Source organism: Podarcis cretensis, assembly GCF_951804945.1.
Source record: "Podarcis cretensis genome assembly, chromosome: 14".
Lineage (NCBI taxonomy): Eukaryota > Metazoa > Chordata > Lepidosauria > Squamata > Lacertidae > Podarcis > Podarcis cretensis.
Genome location: NC_137183.1, coordinates 29,739,430 through 29,758,560, shown reverse-complemented (window position 1 = coordinate 29,758,560; position 19,131 = coordinate 29,739,430). Strand labels below are relative to the sequence as shown.

General features: G+C 52.0%; 1 protein-coding gene across 4 annotated transcripts in view; it reads right to left on the bottom strand.

Moving 5' to 3' along the window:
* The window catches only part of SEMA4B (semaphorin 4B), a 36,018-nt gene extending 20,775 nt beyond the window's left edge, over positions 1–15,243 (bottom strand). The window contains exons 1-3 of one of the 4 annotated variants that reach the window (XM_079952683.1): positions 15,124–15,243; positions 13,563–13,669; positions 5,054–5,361 (exon numbers count right to left, since the gene is read on the bottom strand). In XM_079952683.1, coding sequence (XP_079808809.1) covers positions 5,054–5,147 — 94 coding nt within the window. In that variant the 5' untranslated portion in view covers positions 5,148–5,361; positions 13,563–13,669; positions 15,124–15,243. Of the gene's footprint in view, positions 1–1,698; positions 1,790–5,053; positions 5,529–5,900; positions 5,972–13,562; positions 13,670–15,123 lie in introns of those variants that run through there. The other 3 variants (XM_079952682.1, XM_079952681.1, XM_079952684.1) reach the window with 3 other exon arrangements.
* Positions 15,244–19,131: the final 3,888 nt, after the last annotated feature.

Genomic DNA, 19,131 nt, shown 5'->3' with positions numbered 1-19,131 from the left:
GAAAAACCTGTGTGCAGGTCCAGAATAGCACAAATATATTCCATCAATCTCTGCCCACCAGAATGTGCAGCAACAAATACCCAAACAGTGTATGGAAGAGAATGTACCAAGAAACTGGATCTGAATGGCTCATTTGCAACATGACACCCTCATCTGGAAGCGCCCCAAGATTCCTCCAAATACTACAAGACGATAAACATTCAGGAACAACACTGTTCAACTTACAGAAATCTGCTGCCTAGATTTGTCACTGCAATGAGAAGCCAGCCACATCCTGACTTCAAGGAGGCCCCAGGGAAGGATGTTCTAAGCTCTTGAAGTCACCCTCTTCACACATGATCTCTGTCTCCTGACATATAACAAGAGTGAACCATGCCCGACCCTCCCCACTCCAACACAGAGCGACAGCAAAGTCCTCCAATCAAGAGAGCAGCTCATGCAGGCCACCTCTGTAAACACTGGGAGCTCCTGCAACTGCCCTAGAAGGCGATTGTGTCTCTCAAGGCAAGAGAGGAGAGCTTTCCTCCAGCCTGTCTCAGTTGCCCCACTTCTCCAGCCCTGTGGCCTCCCAGAAGCAGGAAGAAACTAGCTAACAAAGCTGACCACGTGCCTGGGAAATTACTAACACTTTCGTCTCTGAGTGATGAATGGGATCTGTGATACCAAAGATTACTATTTCTCTAAGAACTGACTTCCTGGTTCCAATATAGTCTGTGTACTGGGAAGTGGGACAGCTGAGCTCCGTTGTACTGATGTTCGTGCATCCCTTGACTTTTTAAAAATCTCTTATTCCAAACATAGTTTTGTTTGAGTTCATGACATCTCTTGTGTGAAGCTGAATACTGCAGCATAATACTGACAGTGAGACTGGGCCAGCATATAACAGATGTGCTCAGAGACCTGCATTGTTTGTCGATTTGCTACCAGGCCAGGTTCAATGTGTTACAATTACTATACAAATGAAGCCCTTAATAACTTGGTACCAGTCTACCTGCAAGGTTGCCTTACCCCATATGTGACCTCTTGACCACTTTGATCTGACGAAATGGCACTGTTACAGGCGGCACATAATACCTGTTCCACATTTATAGTAACTTGATCTTTTAGGGTGGCAGCACCTACAACTTTGGAACTCCTTGCCTATTGACATTAGGCAGACGCCTTCCCTGTACTCTTTTCAGCGCCTGCTAAAAACATTTTTGTTCAGACAAGCATACCCAGACATGTTTGTTAGTTCATTGCTGCTTTCTAATTTTTTGAATGTTTTAATTGCTTTGTTAATGACCTTGCTGTTTCATTCTTTCTGTCAACCACTTCTACAATCAAGGTTTTCTACAATCAAGCACTATATAAATTTAATGAACTAAATAAATAAGCCTGAATATAAAACGTCTCTGCATTAGCGCTGCCAGATTTCCCACTTCTGAGGATTCTCTGCTACTCTTGTGTTGTCCTCCAAATGCCATTGGAATAGGACTCCAAGCAACAGTGTGTGTGCACACACTCACAGAGAAAATGCAGAGGTGTATGTTGCAAACTACAATCACGTAGCACTTGCACAGTTCTGAATATCCCTTAGAAAAGCCCCAACTCACATTCACCAGCAGAGGACGGATAGTCCAACTATGGGAATGGCAAGAGGGAAACAGCTGAGCAGGGAACGGGAGGCTTGCCTCTTGCTGGGGAACAGGCACCTACCTGCCAGTCTGGATGAGCCAGCTTCCGCAGGATGGTGATCCGTGGGCACCAGCAGAGCACACATCTGTGACTCCATACCTCGTCACAGGGTTGGGCAATCTCTCGCTCTCGCTTGTGACCCAGAAGGGGCAGAGGCTGGCAGAGGGCCACTCCCACCAGTCTATCCAATCCAGGAATTTCCTGGTCTGGACTCCAAAGTATTACACAGACAACTCTGTTGCTGCAGCAGCTCTCTAGGAAATGAGTGAATATGAGGGGAAGAACTGGGCTGCCAAGTTCCTACACCAGCAAAAGAGAGTCCAAAGGCACAACCAAAAGACAACAGTGTCCATGAAAAGGACCGGCTGTGATGCACAGTCCTTTAGGGACACACACCTATGATCAAGCAAGAGGAATTCAGGACATGGTGCTGTAGGGTTCAACATCTCCATAGACACTGAATACAAGGTCCTAAGAAGAATGTGGCTGCTGGATCAGGCCAAAGGGGGTCCATGTAGCTCAGCATCCAGTTCCCCCAATGGCCAACCAGACGCCCCAACCAGACCTAGAATCATAGAATCATAGAGTTGGAAGAGACCACAAGGGCCATCGAGTCCAACCCCCTGCCAAGCAGGAAACACCATCAGAGCACTCCTGACATATGGTTGTCAAGCCTCTGCTTAAAGACCTCCAAAGAAGGAGACTCCACCACACTCCTTGGCAGCAAATTCCACTGTCGAACAGCTCTTACTGTCAGGAAGTTCTTCCTAATGTTTAGGTGGAATCTTTTTTCTACCTGAGCGCAACGGTAGCAACTCTCCCCAACCTAGCATTTAGCAACATTCTGTTGCCAACAGCGGAGGGAAAGCATAGCCATTGTGGCTGGTAGCCACTGGCACCATGAATTTGGTATCCTCCTCCATGAATTTGTCTAATCATCTCTTAAAGCCTCCATAAGAATGTAAAATCAGGCCAATGGCCCATCTAGTCCAGCATCCTCTTCTCACAGTGACCAACCAGGTGCCTGTGGGATTTGGGAACCAGCAGGATTTGAGCACAAGAGCACCCCCTCCCTCGCCTGCAGTTTGCAGCAACTGGCATTCAGAAGCATTGCTGTCTCTAACTGTGGTGGCAGAGCACAGCTATCATGGCTAGTAGCCATTGACAAGCCACCTCCATTAAAAACTGAAAAAGCCATCACTGCCTCCTGTGGGAGCGAGTTCCACAGTTTAACTATGCACCTGCCCTGAACCTCAAACTGTGAAGCTTCGCTAGAAAAAAACTGCCCCCCTTTCCCTTGCAAGCTGTGGGAAGGGGGGGAAGGAGATGCAACAGCTTGTCTGAACTGACTGCAGATGCTTCCAGCTTGGGTCCTCCAGGACATGACAGGTCTTCCTTACTGCTGGAGTGGCCAACTGGCTCCTGTGAGAGGAGTAACAGCAAGAGGGAGCAGAGTCTTCCAAACTCCAACCTCTACCTGGTCAGCAAGAGGCGTTTCCAGGTAGAGGCACCCAGGTGAGCCCATCTCATTTCCCAGTGGCTTATTCCTGAACAAAGCCCTGTGAAGCATCCTTATCAGAAGGGATGGTTTTTGAGGTCACATAGGACTGTGTCCTGTGATAAGCGCTTCCTATGGGCAAGTTGTCACTTGATGTGGCAGCTGTCGGAGGGACAGGTGCCTCTTCCTCAAACCCACTCAACCTGCACACCTGGCCTTGTGTTGGAAGAAGCAAGCTGCAAGCTGAGACAGCACTTTGTTGCTTCTTGCACGCACACACCCAACCAAGGCCGGAGGAAATAGCAGCCACCCCAAAGTCTGCCCACTAGATGGGTGTTTTGTCTTATACACAATTTTTCTAAGCAGTTATTTGCTACTAATCCCCTCCATAAACCATCTCCCCATATGATAATTAATGGTTTTCACAAAAGAAAGTATTTCAGGGAGACCACAGGTGAGTCTGTTGGGACCATTCGGGTCACCCACTGCAGCTGGCACCTGGCTGGCACATGCACAGGAGAAGGCCCCAATCCTTCCCCAGATCTCTGGAGGTCCCCAGTAGCTACCCAGCCTCTATTTCATCAGCTCCACTGAAGCAAAATGCAGTTGCCAGAAAAGCTTGTTGGGGCAGGTCCCGCCACCTTCAGACAAACCTGAGAGAGGGAGGGTGCTCAGGTCCCTCCTTCTCTTCCTCCTGCCCCCTGCTGGTCTGGGGAGCAACAAAAACACAGCCCAGGGAGAGTAGGGACTGCAGGGGACTGCTGTGGATCTGGGGTAGCAGCAGAGGCCTTGACTGACCACAGAAGTGGTTGCAGTGACCTCCCAGGGGAGGAAGGACCTCCTTCACTGCCCAGGCCCTATGGAGCAAGAGATGTTGGGGCAGTCACTGTAGGACCCCCTGGAATGTGAGAGGCTGGCAGCTACTCTTGCTCTGGCAATGAATGGCAGTGCCCAGGGGACAGGGAGCCCCCTTCTCAGGCTCAGCCCAGGACTGCTGCAGGGTCAGCTGGACTCCCCTTCAGCTCCAAAAGACCCCATCCACACAGACATCAGCTGTCCGAAGCCACAGTTTCCCTGGGGACATGCTCAGGAGCCCCTGGCCAAAGCCCCCAATGGATCAAAGGGGGTTGGCACTAGATGGGCTGAAAAACAAGGGTAACAAAGCCCTGGCCAGGATGCTTTTGATGCCACCCACCCACCAGGGTGCAAGACATGTGTAGTTTTCATATGGATGCTGGCCACCCAGTCCGGCCATGGGCCAAATCAGGCCCAGCTCCTGATTTCATGGAGCGGCACTGCTCTCCAGTCAAGGAACCCTTTCCTAAGGTGAAAGGTTGGGTTCTCAACCTTGGGTCCCCAGATGTTTTTAGCCTACAACTCCCATGATACCTCGCTCACAGGACCAGTGGTCAGGGATGATGGGAGTTGTAGGCCAAAAACATCTGGGTACCCAAGGTTGAGAAAGGCTGGATGGTCTTGGTGGCCCCCTTTCAAGGCTTCCGACACCAATGGGGAGACCAAAAGTGCCATGGCAGTCCTCGCGGCATCGAGGAAGAAGGTCAAAGGGAAAACCTCTTCACGGAGCCTTTCTAGGGGGGGGGGTGTCAGTATTCCAGGTGCTTTACAAAGAGCAGAAGGAAAAGACCCTGGGCTCCACGCCCTCGAGCCCCCGTAAGATACTAAAACACCCCATCAGCCTGCAGAGATCTCCTTCTCCCCACCAGCAGCGTGAAATATCAGCGCCCCCCACCAACCAGACCCCGAAGGGGCAGGCCGAGACAGCAGCGTCGGTCCGGTCCCCCGCCGTTTCCCCAGCCAGGAGCATCCCTCGACGGGGCCTCCGCTGTGGCTGGGCCGCCCCCGACCTCTCAGGCTTACCGAGGCGCAGACTCAGGCGCGGCACCGGCTCCTCTTCGGCAGCGGCAGCCAGGAGCGCTCCCAACAGCAGCAGCGCCGACTTCCGGAGCCCCATGGCGCAGTGGGTCCGAGGGGAGCGGGGCCTGGGCAGCAGCAGCGGCGGGCTGCGGAGCGTCGGAGGCTTTGCTCGCTCGACCAGGCAGGCAGGCGGATCAAGTTGCAAAACTTCGGAGCTGCTCGGACTGCTGCTCTTTCTGGTTCCTCCTCCCCCGTCGGGGCGGGAGTGGCCGCGCCTCCGCCCCCTCCCTCGGGAAGAGACAGGTCCGGACCTGAGAGAGAGGGAGAGGGAGAGGGAAAGGGAGGAGGAGGAGATGTGGGTGAAGCTCCGAGGGCCGGCCCCGCCCCAACATCTTTCCCCGGCCGTTGAAAGCAGCCCTGAACGTCCCTTTGCTAATCTCTCCCAGAACCGCACCACCCCCATGCGGTTCCTCCTTCTCCTCCTCTCTCCCGCCCTCCAAAACTGAAGCTCCAATCCCGAGCTAGGCAGCTACCCTCGTTGGGGCTTCGCCTGGCGGTGCCGTCGAACCAAAGCACGCGACAGCTTTAGCACCCATGGGTCCCCCCCCCCCGCCAACCCCAAAACTGCAGCCCAAAACAAAAGAGTCTCTTGGGCCCAAGGCAACCTCCCTCCCTCCGGGGCACTATGACAAAGACAGCCCCACCTCCACCCCCCTCTCCTTCCAACTCTTCCTTGGGCTCCATGCCTGCTTCTCCCAGGAGCTAAGCTGAATGGGGGCATCTCAAGAACACCCCACTGGGGAGAAGCAAGGGGTGGAAGTGTCCGCATGCCCCCCGCACTGGGCCAGACCTCCCTGGCAGCTCCTCTGCCCTGTGGGCATTGTTGAACTCTGGGCTAATCTCCATGCTCTCCTGGGCACCGTGCCCACCCTGCCCTGGCAGAGCGCCCAGGCAGGGCTGGCAAACAGAGAGGGAGAGACACACAGGCTGTGGGGCCAACCAGCAGGGCAGCCTCAGAGAGGCAGGCCTGCAACAGGCTCCTGCCTGTTCCCCTGGCAACTGGCCCGCTGCTCTGAGCCTTCCCTGAGCACCTGGCTCTGCCCAGTCTGACCTCCTTCTCCTCCTGGGTTGCAACTCCCTCTGGTGCATCAGCAGTGAATGGCTGAGAGTCCACCCTAACAGCTGCCTGGGTCAGGGACCACTGAACGCCTCTCTCTCCACCAGCAGGGTGGAAGTAAAACATGAAATATCAACACCATCATTACAACACTCCCGAGCAGGGATCACACCCCTTTCCTTGATTTTGTTTATGTAAAATCTTATCCTGAATGAGCTAAATCTCTTAACACAGACTGCATCTGCCTTGGAGGGTGGAGCCTTAAAGATTATCATGTCCCAGTGGCAGTGCCAGATTTATGTATAGGCTGAAGCCTACTTAGGGGGCCTCACCAGCCTGCCCTCTCCCCAGTGCCTCAGTCTCCTCTCTCCCAAAATTGCAAACCCAAGACTTCATGTGAGGGCAGGCCTCTAAGTCTAGGGGGCCTCGCCAGCCTGCCCGCTCCCCAGTGCTGCAGTCTCCCCTCTCCCAAAATAGTCAACCCTCTTTTACCGCAGTCTGGGTTGGTGGCCATCACTGCCTCCTGTGGGAGCAATTTCTGTAGTTTGACTAAGCACTGCATGAAGAAGTGCTTTTTCTTATCTGTCTTCAGTCTCCCAACATTCAGCTCCATTGATGCCCACTAGTCTTTCTTGCCCCTCCAGTTTCCACAGTAACTATTTATTGAGGAACTCTCCCATGCTGATAGGGACGCAGGTGGCGCTGTGGGTTAAAGCCTCAGCGCCTAGGACTTGCCGATCGAAAGGTCGGCGGTTCGAATCCCTGCGGCGGGGTGCGCTCCCGCTGCTCGGTCCCAGCGCCTGCCAACCTAGCAGTTCGAAAGCACCTCCGGGTGCAAGTAGATAAATAGGGACCGCTTACCAGCGGGAAGGTAAACGGCGTTTCCGTGTGCAGCTCTGGCTCGCCAGAGCAGCGATGTCACGCTGGCCACGTGACCCGGAAGTGTCTCCGGACAGCGCTGGCCCCTGGCCTCTTAAGTGAGATGGGCGCACAACCCCAGAGTCTGTCAAGACTGGCCCGTACGGGCAGGGGTACCTTTACCTTTTACCCATGCTGATCCTGATGCCAAGACCCATGGTTTGGGGTGGGGCAGAGGTGGGGGACCACTTGATTGAGCATCCTATATATCTATATTTGTTAAACAAACAACAGACAACAAATTAAAATGGCGACTATAATATTAGCTGAATGCGTTTCCTGTCTTTTGTCTGTTGCTGAATTGTCTGGTTTAATATTTTAGAGTTTTTTTGTATATAAAGTGTTTCACCTAAGAATAAACGGATTAATTCCTTGTCTATGGCTGTACAAAAGCTGTAACAAACAATAGAAAGTTCTATGGGCCTTGACTTGCAAATGGCAACCCCTGTACTGACCTGAGTTTCCTGGTCAGCTTGTTTGGACATGTTTATTTTTAATTCTTAATGCTTTAATTGTGTGCCAGTTTTTTCTTCTTCTTTAATATGCTATTGACTAGATGGTTTCTGAAGGTTCTTCTGCCTCTGCCCTGGGTGCACTTTTAGGCCGAGCCCTCTGCCTTTCAGAAGGTGACCTGGGAAGCCTAATCCTGCATCACATAAGCTTTAAGATGCCAGTGTGCAGCTCTGCTCTGCTTCCAAACGGAATGTGCTGCCCAGTGCAAAGGAGGGCTCAGGACCTGCTTGCTTATGAGTTCCGCATTGGTTTGGAACAAGACAGAGAACTAGGTGAACCTGTGGTGTGACCCAGCTGCTGCAGGCAGGCTCTTCTGATGTTCTTCAGACTAGAACTCAACCCCTCCATCAAGAATAATTAGAGAGCTGAAGCTTCCTAGCTTAAACCACAGCTGCAATCTGCGGTGCACATGGGCCTGCTTGCCTGCCTTGGAAGGTTCCCCAGAAATGTCAGGACAAAATGCAGCTGTTGGGCTGGGACTGGCTCTAGAGAGGACCCGTGGCCACCAGGCTGCTGCCCATCCATTTCTGGGCACAATTCAAAGTGCTGCCCATTAAAGGCCTGATGTCATCTCAGTGCCAGGCAAAGGACTTCTGCATTTCCTTACAGCTTTAAGCTGTAAACTGGCTATGGGTTTTTGTTTTGTTTTGCTGCTTTCTTTTTTATTACTGCTGGTTTTATATTTATTGCTACGTGTGTCTGTTTTCAATTATACTGTTGGAAGCCACCCTGGGGGCTTTTATGTAATAGCAGCTTTGCAATATCAGGCAAGCACAGCTGTGGATCTTTCCTCCTCCTCACAGATAAGCCCACCTGGACTTTATGACTGTCACCTGAGCCGTCCAGTAGAAGCCCTCTGAAGTCTGGTGGGTGGGAATTGTGGAGAGAGAGAGAGGACCCAGTGCAGTGCCCACCTCAGCATCTGCAACCAAGACTCTCATCTAGTGCTGATGTCCTTTGGGTGGCAGGCAAAGATGCTCTTATTGCTCACCCAACATATTTTGGAGCTGGTTTTAACTGAAGTCCTCTTCAGGCACTACAGTGGTACCTCGGGTTACATATGCTTCAGGTTACAGACACTTCAGGTTACAGACTCCGCTAGCCCAGAAATAGTACCTCGGGTTAAGAACTTTGCTTCAGGATGAGAACAGAAATTGTGCTCCAGCAGCGCGGCAGCAGCGGGAGGCCCCATTAGCTAAAGTGGTGCTTCAGATTAAGAGTAGTTTCAGGTTAAGAACGGACCTCCGGAACAAATTAAGTACGTAACCAGAGGTACCAGTGTATTTAGTCCCTTCCTTCTGATGCAGGAAGCCTCCTGCACTGGAGGAGCATATGTGGGGAGCCTCCATGAGCACAGGAAGCTCCTTGCATAGCAGTCAAACGAGGGAGAAGCTAGAAGGAGCTGAGCAATGATTTGGTAGTGCTCTTCCATTATGTGTGTGCTGCTTCTTCAGGGCAGTAATGCCTAAAGATGGTATGTGTTGTATTGTTGTGCTGTATTTTGAGTTTTTATTTATTCAAATATTTATAACCCACCTTCTAAAAGTTGTTCACATGCTGTTTTAAGCTCATAAAGACAGCAGCAATTTCAATAGAACCACTAATTTTAAAAGAAATTCAAGCACAGCATATGAAATAATCAAACACAGGCTGGAACAGAAACATCTTCAGAGCTTCCTTAAAGGCTATCAGTGTCCAAGATGTACATCTCTCCCTGGAGAGAGGCTTCCAGAGATGTGGGATCTCCACTCAAAAGGCCCTGTCCCTGCTGCCCACCAATCTAACCTCTCCTACTGGCAAGCCAGACCTCAGGACTTCAGGCGCTGATCTCAACGTTCAGGTGGGCAAACAGCCCTACAGGTAACCTGGTCCTAAATGGTTTAAGACCTTGAAGACCAAAACCAGCACCTTGAACTGGGCACAGGAATGAACAGGCAGTCACTTTCATCAGCAAAATGCAAAGCCAACTGGTCATGGCAGACCCTGCAAGGCTCCAGATGCTGACCCAGCAGGCCTGAGATGTGTGTATCCCCAACCACAGCAAAAAAAAAAAAAATACCGTACTCCATTAGCTTTCATTTCACAAGTCAGTTGCCCTGAGAGGTTTTAGAGCTGAAGCAAAGGGTGGGATACCATCACTTCGAACAAATAGAGGCTGTACTTTAGGAAATGAGAATCCCCAAGTCACCTATGCACAGAACTCTATCCCCCCCCCCTCTTTCTACTTCCCTTCCACTTCCAGCAACCACAGCACCCTTGTGGGGTGGTTCTAAGAATTAAGAAGCCCCCTGAGCTCTGGGAAGCCCTGTCTGAAGGAGAAATCTTTTGGCATTGCCTGCATTTAAGTCCCCCACCCCTTCCAGTGGGTAGTGGCAGCTCTGCCAAGGATGGTGGCGAAGGAATCATTTGCTCATGCCCAGCATTCAGCCTTTGCATCTTAAAGGGAGAAGCAGAGAGGGAGACATGCTTGTGGCAGAGAACATGGCTCCTGTGGCCTTCCAGTTCACATATAATGCAGTTCCTGAGAATCATGGCAGGAACCGCCACGTGACTTTCAGAAAGGAAGATCTCCCACTCTTGCCTTGAACTCAGCGCAGATATTTGCTCTCTAAACTCTTCCAGGGAAATTATGACACTGGGAGCCCTGGCAGGGGCCCATCCACACCCTGTCTTTGCACAAAAAGGGAGTATACAGAACCATCACCTCTCCCCTCACTTTAGGAAAACAAACTGTGCAGCAAGAGGAGCAAGCACTCGAGGAGATGGGGGAGGGTTTCAATGCACAGGCTTGGCCCTAAACAAAAAGGATTCCCCCTGATTCCCCTTCTTTGGGGCGCTGGGACAGTTGAGCAGGCTTCTTTCCTCCCAAACACAGCTGTCAGGAGGGAGAGGAGGATGAAGAGGGTCCAGGTGGGACTCTGCTCAGGAGACCCCTTGAGGACCTCCTCCGCTGCATCCGTCCAGCAGTAACCACGGCAACCCGTGATGAATGCCTGCCACTTGGTTTGCCATGGCAACGGAGGAGCATGAGAGAATGGCCCCGGGAACTAGCAAGGGTCGAGGTGGTGGGTCAATGAGCATTGGCATCAGCACGGGGAGGATCAGGGGCCCAGTGGAGCGAAGTGGGGGAGAGAGAGAGAGGCGGGGGAGGAAGTGGGGGAGGAGGAAAGGCAGTGGCTGTTTTCCTCTTCCCAGAGGGAGGGTGGCCAAGATGTGGCTCTGGATTGGTCCCAAGCAGCAGCACCCATTGCAAAAGGAGGGAGGCAAAGCCCTGGCAGCCAGGACAAAAGCAGCTTGGGAGAGAGGCCAACTTCACCCCAGGACTCCCCTTTCCTGGGCTGAGAGATGGAAGGAAGGAGCAAAGCTCTCCAAGGGCAGCCAGTGGCTGGGAGAGAGGAGGGGGTAGAGGGCTTGAAGCCAAACAGCCCAGCGCTTCTGCCCTTCCCTTTGCAATCCTGCACTTTGCTTGCAGAGGTGCTCAGGCATCTCCAGCGGCAGGTGGGTTTCTAACACTGTTTATCGTTACACAACCCCACCACTGAAACAACTGCATCAATTCAACTGGGCAGAGGCAATGGATAAATGGGGGGGGGGGAGCTGGCCACCCATGCCTGGAGTAAGGAGGCGCCCTTGTGGGCTTGGGTCCTTTTCTTCCATCTACAGACCTCACAGCCACACCCCCGTGCTAGGGCTCCTTGCTTGTTGTGGACTAGCACCTTGGGGAGCCTCCTGTTGGCTGGGAGGGCAAATGTCAAAGTGTGCATGCACTCCTTCCCTATCAAAAAGGCAGTTAGTCCCCTGCTGAGCCTTCTCTTGGATTCTCCTCCACTTCCAGACATTAGGAAAGGAAGCCTGGAGGCTGAGATTCCAGGTGGCTGCCCAGGTGGCTAGCTAGCTGGCTGGCTGCCCACCCACAGGAGACCTCTGGGCCTGAGAAAAATGCAGCCAGCCAGCTTTGCTTGGCCCAGGTCTATTGTCGTGCCCTGGGATCTGGGAGGAAGGGATCTTTTTGGAAGCCAGCTGATAAAGCACACAATCAATGGTGTCATTTGATCTCCTAGCTCAGGGCAGGGCCCAGATCTGGTTGCAGGCAGGGGCAGGCAGCTGGGAGACCAGCCTGTAGAAGCTGGGTAGGAGCTCAGCACTGGCCCTTTCAGCCTTCAGACAAGGGAAGGGCAAGCCCATGCCCTGTTGCCTATATAGGATCCAGGTGCTGTATTGGGGGTGGGGGAGACTGAGCCCCTGCAAAGTATTGGGAGACAGACCACCATGTGCCATATGACCTGCTGCACCCCCTCCACCACTGCCTGCCCTCAGGGACTCTCCCACATTGAAAGTGCATGACTCTCCCCAAAGAATCCTACAGTTTAAGGGTGCTGAGAATTGTAGCTCTCTGAGGATAACTACAGGATTCTTTGGGGAAAACCATGCACTTTCAATGTGTATGGGGTGGGTGTGACCCACTGCAGTGCTGGGTGCTAATACTGAAGCAAGAACCAGCCACTGGTCCAGTCGGATGACCCAATGTAGACCTTCAGATGCCCCCTCTCCTCCCTGGGAGAAAAAACTCTCCCCAGTCACTGCCAACCAGGCTGGCTGGGACACACATGAGCAAGTGCCTTCTTGGGTTGCCTCTTCCTTGCCCAGTACTGTCAGCATGCATGTGGGGAGCAGCTCAGAGGAGCCATGTCCTAAGCCACGCTGACTCAATCAAGATGCTCTGTGCCCTCCTCCCATGGCAGAGAGACCCAGCAAGGGCCACTGATTACCCCAAAGAGTGCAAGCAGGCTGCCAGGGAGGCTGTTCCTCTTTGCAACTGCAACTGATGTTAGAATCCGCCCCCCTAAGGTCACAGCATTCCCACAGAGGGTTGTGCAGTCATGGCTGCTGCCAGTTCCTGGAGGGCACCAAGGGTGGCAGAAACAAAGGCAGGTGGAGAGGGAGAGATTCAGCCACATAAAACAAAACAGCAATTCTGTAAGGTAGCTCCCACGGGCAAATGCCAGGCCATCAGCACCACAGCAGGGCCCACAATCTCATGATTATCGGCTTGTGGTAACAGAGAGGTTGGGATTTATTTAATTTTTTTGCTGGTGGCACCAGTGTTGTGGAATGCCTTCTCTGATGAAATTCGAGACACCCCATTACCGTTGGCATTCTGCCACCACCTGGTTACACACCTGCTTTGGTAAGCCTTTCCCTGAACTTGAACTTGTGGTTTTATTGTTTTCACTGCTTTTTTTCAAACTGTCTTTCATTGTCATGCTTTCTAAATTGTTTGTTTCATTGTAAATTCAAATTAAGGGTGTTTTGATGCCGCTGTGTACTCTGCATATTGGTTTTGTAAACTGCTTAGAAACCGTTTTGGCATCTACGCGGTATATAAATTAATAAATCATCACCACCACAGACACTCCTCCCTGCTTCTAGTTTCCAATAAAGCCAAGGGGAAAATACTCTGACCTGGTGGTTCCAGGCTACTTCCTTTATTTCCGTTGATGCCCTGGTGGAAGTTGAGTTGTTCTCAAACATTTTGGTGGGGAGGTTGGAGAGAAGGAAGAAAATGTCTGCCACCCTAAAAACATGGTGACTCCCAATCCCTTCTCCCTTCCCCCCTCCCAACACACACACTACCCTTAAATAGCTGGATATTGTCAGAAAGAAAGATATGTGGTCGTGAGCTGCCTCCCACCACATGACACCAGGGGAAGCCCTCCCCAATAACCCTGGTGGGTCCCACTATTGTAGGTTGGGGTTCACATAATGGCACTTGGCCAAGAAAGGCCCCAAATTCATTGGGGGGGAACCTTTTTTGCAGGCAGGTTCCCTCATTGATTGCCCAGCCTTTTCCAGAAGATGCCAAATACCCTCTTGGCTGGCAGCTGCTTTGACTTCTTTGCCCATTTGTCAATCCTTCATCTCATAAAGGAAGCACATGAGCTGACAGGCTGAGCTGACACTCACCTCCTTCAGCTCTGAGCAGCTGGCATGGGTGCGAAGATGCAAGGAACTAGTTTCACCTGGCCGGGAGGCCAGCGATGCTGAGGTCAGCTGGGGCTTTCAGAATGGACCTAGGAGAGGGGGAGAAGGAAATAAGGTTTTAAATATGAAAATTCTCAACCAAGTCGGAATAGTTGAAAGATGTGGTCAGTCTCAGCCTCCCCCAGCCTGAAGCTCTCAAGATGTCATGGTCCACTGACAGGAAGTGCAAAGTTCTCTGCAACATGGGCAGCTGGTACAACAGGAAAGAGGTTTTGGGGATGACTGGTATTTGTTTATTGCATTTCTATCCCAGCTTTTCCTCCAAGGAGCTCAAGGTGGTGTGCATGTGGATCCCTGATCCACAACAACCATGTGTTGATAGACAGTACCTGGCCCAATGAGCTTCATGGGGATTTGAACCTTGGTTTCCCGGGGTCCTAGTCTGACACACTAATCTGTTGTTGGACTACAACTTCCATCATCCCTGACCACAGGTGCTCTAGCTATGAATGATGGGAGTTGTAGTCCAACAACAGACAGGGCCTCAAGTTTGAGAGAATTAATTGAGGAGGAGTGAACCATATACACTACCTTGAACTCACTGGAGAACAAGATTGAATATAAAAGCAATTAAAAAATATGTTCCTATAAAGCAGGTGCTCTCCTAGGGTTCTGGGGGTACAGTCTCTCTCTTTCCCTCCCTCCTTTTCTCTTTCTCTCTCCGCCGCCCCCCTGTGGCAGACAGTCCTTCCGAAATGCACTTTGTTCACAGCTTCTGTGGCAAAATCTGAGTTGGCAAGCATGCTCTATCCAAGACAGATACAAACATTTGATAATGGGTGCCCAGATTGGCAGCACAGCCTGGTGTGGGGGAACAGCAGATGAAGGGTTTTGCAAATGCAGGCGATATGGTGAGCGGGGGCCATTAGAACCCCGCTTGTGATGCCTTCCTCTCTTGCCTCAGGGTGGCCCTTGAGGGCTGGCTGTGTGGTGACGGGGTCTGGTCCAGCGCCTTGCTGAGATGGGTGGGGCACGTGGGCATCAGGTTGTTTTGCTTGCCAAAGGGCCACGGCTGAACCCCAGAGTTCAGGAGGGGTCAGTCCCAGCTCTGTTACAAGCTCTGTTGGTTGTCACATCCCCAGCCTAAGGCTAAACTTGGGGGGGGGGGCGCGCCAGAGGGGCCATCACTTGCAAGCCTCCAATGTTGAAAAGAGCCATTCAGACGGCCATACACCCCCCCCCCCCAAATCTCGGAAGCCCTTTAGCTATATAGAAAGCTTCTGCCGCTCCCACGCTAAATTTCGATGATAACTGCAGGGGCTTTCTCTGGGGGGGGGCGCGCAAAATTCCTGGCGCGCTATTGTGCCAGGGAAGAGGGGCTTCCCTCCGCCTGCCCTGCCTCTGCCGGGATAAAAGACTCTCGGCACATGGGCAGAGGCACTGTCTGTCTTGGCTGCTAACAGGTCTCGGGGATGAGTCCCGTCACAGAGCCAGCCTTTGAAGGCAGAGACACCCCCGGCCCGCCCGCCTCTCTCTCTCTCACCTCCTGCACAGACGCGACCCCTTCTCCCCGGCCCCAGCCTCTTCTGCCGTGGCCCGCCGTCGCCTTTCTTTGTGGTGCGTCCCTCCCTGTCTGTGCCGGAATCGCGGGGCGCCGTCGGGGTGGGGGGAGGGATCGGGGCGGTGCTTCCAGACCAACTGGTGACATCAAGAAAGGGAGGAGATGGGGGGGGTTGAATACGGGGAGGGGTCCACACAATGCAGATGCGGGGGTGTGGCGGGCTGGTCGGAGGCTGGGGAGGGGGCGGGACCCCGAAATGTCACCCAGCCCCCCTGGACAGAATCGCCTCCTACCCCTCTGCCAGGTAAGCACGATCCTCACCCCGGTCAGCCGAAGATGCTGCAAAAGAAGGTCCCTTTCAAACAGCAATAGAGACCCCCTGCGCCCCCCGTTGTCGGTTCCTGGCCAAATCAGTGGAGGAAACGAGCAAGGCGCGCGTTAATCTCTACCAGGGGAAGTGGAAGAGGGAGAGGTGCGGGGCTGATTCTTGGCATGGGGGAGCGGGATTCCCTTCTGACCACCGCTCGGACCAGCGAGTAGCGGCAGCCCCAGGGCTGCACTGAGGACAGCAGCAGGAGCCCCGCCCCCCGATTTTGGCTTCCTCCCCGCTCCCAGGTTGGGTCGAGTTCAAATCCTTCCCCTCCCCCGCCCATAGCATTCCCTGCTGCCTATTAGCATGACTGTAAGCCGCTTGCGGGCAGAGACCGCTCCCTTCCATTTCCTTATGCAACTCGATCAATGGCCTCCAGGGGGCGCTCCTGCAGGGAGGATTTTACAGAATGAGGAATTAAGCGAAGGGATTCCCGAAGGTGAAAGCAAGTGGCGCCGCCACGGAGCGAGGGAGCAGCGCCCTCTCGTGGACAATGGCGGGATGCGCATGGAGACCTATAAGGCGGTTGGTTCCTGGAGGGGCGCCTTTGTTCATCCAGGGAAGCCCCTACAACAGGGGTCAACAAACATTTTCAGCAGGGGGCCGGTCCACTGTCCCTCAGACCTTGTAGGGGGCCGGACTATATGTTGCCTTGATTATGACCCACATTTTTGGCAAAAACCCTTATTGGGACTAACCCCAACGTTGCCGAAATGTGATTTTTTTTGGGAGGGGGTGTTCCTTCATACACCCACGCTGCTTCCTTTGCGTTTTACACGTTGACAGCTATTATTTCTCTCGTAAGGCAGGGTGGGGGGCTGAGGTAAGCGCACCATTTCTGTCAGCCCTGGAGAGTGTTTGTGCATGTGTGGGTGAAGGAATAGCCGTTGGCCACGCTAAGTTAGGCCAGTGCCGCTCAAGCAAAAACGTTCTTCTCCCCGTGAGGGAAGACGAGGCGGCGGCAGCTATTTACCTTTCCATGGCTCACACCGTGTGGCTAACGAGCGGCCTCCCCAGCAGAGCGCAGAACTGCTTTGGAGTGCAGCTGCCCACGTGCTCCCTGCTTCCTTGGGCGGGGAGCACTGCCGCCACAGACACCAGCGGGCGTCGCTCCCGAGGCGCCTCCAAGCCCCGGCCGCCGCAACTGCCAGTTGCCGGCAGCTCCATGGTGGAAATCCCCACCCCCACCCTGGAAGCAAAGATTGATGCGTGTGCATGACAGATGAAGAAGGGGCTTGTCTTGAGCAGCCACTCACCTCACTTTTGACCCCCAAGCCTGGCTGAGTCGCAAAAATCATCATGTGCACACACGCGCTATGCCGGCTGTCTGGATTCCCGGACCGTCCGCAGGCCGGATCTAGAAGGCAATGGACCTTAGTTTGTCCACCCATGCCCTACAAGGACAGGTGTCTGTTTCAGTGATATTCCTCGGCAAAATGCCAGCAGCAGAAGAAAGGAAAGCGACATTGACTGTCTTTGGCTTCCAGCTCAAACCCACTAAGAAGTATGCCAAGAAAACCAGCAAAATAAAACGAAGGTTAAAGAGCAAAATGTGTCCTGAGCTGTATTGGTTCATGCAAGGAAGAGAACACCTCCAAATCACAAGAGAGCAACCCCTTCACTAGGAGAAAGGGCAGGAGGGAGGGAGGGAGATTCCAGGTTCTCCAGGCCTCCTCTCCAGGCCGGTTGTAAAGCAAAAGACGGAAAAGGGAGAGAGAAAGTAACAGAGACACAGGAAGTGTCCTTCCCGGAGCCAGACTATTGTTCCATCTAGCTCAGCACTGTCTACACGGACTAGCAGAAGCTCTCCAGGGTTTCAGACAGGGTTATCTCCCATCCTTACCTGGAAATGCCACCAGAGATTGAGCCTAGGACATTCTGTATGCAAAGTGGATAATGACGATGATGATGATAAACTGTTTCCTTAAATATTGTGCTTATCTTTCTTTTTCTTGATGTATAAAACACTATAAATGAAGTGAGATTACCTGAAGGAAAGCCTTCTCCTGTATGTACTAGCCCAATGCAAGGATCCTTGGATGAGCTTGTCTTGGGTATGTGCTGAGATCCTTCCTGCAACAACCCAAATAAGGGACTTTTCTGTTGTGGCACCCAGCTTCTGGAACGGCCTCTCCTTTGAAATAAGGCACCAGCGTTGATGGGCTTTTCCTGCTTGCTGAAGTCACCCCATAAGGCATTTTTGGGTGGCATCTGGCTGGCCTGTGATGTATTTTATTACTGTATATATTTTAATGTACCAGTTTTAATATAATTGCATTGTTTTGAACCACCATGGTATTATTAATGAAGGGTGGTATAAAAATATTTTTTCAGGAATAAAGAGTTTGTAGAATCAATTATTTGAGTGAGCATCTTTTTTCTGGCTTCAGCTAACATTGTCTCCTTTGTTTTATTGTGCATAAATCTTGCAAGTCCCCTCCACTGGGATATTTGCTTCTCCATGAGAGGAGAAAGATGGTGTATGCTTTATTGTGGAGGCCGCAGTCATGTTAGGGCTCAGGGGCACCAGCTTCCAAGCCTGCTCAGGACTTACCTTCAGTGCATGGGGGCCTTGCCCATTTCTTCCAGGTCCAGGAGCTGGCCAAGTCAACTTCCAAGGGAGATTTCTGTGCCTGAACCCCCTACTGCTTTAGCAAAGTCGGAAAATGAAGCTTTTGGGGGCCATCTTTTTCAAGGTCTTCTTGTTTGAGATACTCTTCATTTATATTTTTACAACGCATCGTGTACTTTGCTCTGCAGCTCAGCTGTGCTATCTCCTATGTTTGTAGTTTGTTTAAGAGTTGCCTGGACCTCATTTAACTGCTGTCTGAGTGGTCAAGCTTAGAAGCTTATCATGTGTTTTAAGTTCAAGAGAAGTCATGGGTTAGCTTTGTTTGCTCGTTTCCTGGGCTGTTCTTTCCTGCTCTGTTCACCAACTGATGCTATGTCCCATTCCGTCCCACTAAGTATTTAGTTTCTCCTTTTTTCAGGTGTTCCTTTCTGTCTGGGGAGCCTTTTGAGTAGGAAGGAGTATCGTGTGGGGGCTCTCCAGATGTTTGTGGACAACAATTCCCATCTCCCCTGACCATTGGCTATTCTGCATTTGGGTGCCTGTTTGTTCTCACTGGTCAATACCCCGCCCCCATGAAGCTCCTGAGATTATTTCTGCTTGTTTGTGACTTTTCCTTCCCACCTCTCGTCCAGTCTGGAACACACAGTCAGCAAAGACAAAAATTAAATATAATCACCATGCAGCAATAAAACACAGTAAGAACCACAAGAAGACTCTAATGCAGATTAGCGACTTTTAGTCACCAATCCCAATCCCAAATAAATTGGTTCATTTATATAATGGGACCAAAACTGAACTTTCCAAGCCCAGATCATAGACTCATAGAATTGTAGGGTTGGAAGGGATCCCCAAGGGTCATCTAGTCTAACCCCTTGCAATGCAGGAATCACAGCTAAAGAATCTCTGACAGGAGGCCATCCAACCTCTGTAATCCAGCTGAAACATTTCTGTTTAAACCATCCTGCTTTTGAAAGCATTGCCATATGGGCATGAGCCTTAGCAAGCAGCATAGGTGGGGTTTTTTTTTGAGAGAGAAGAAGTAGAAGAA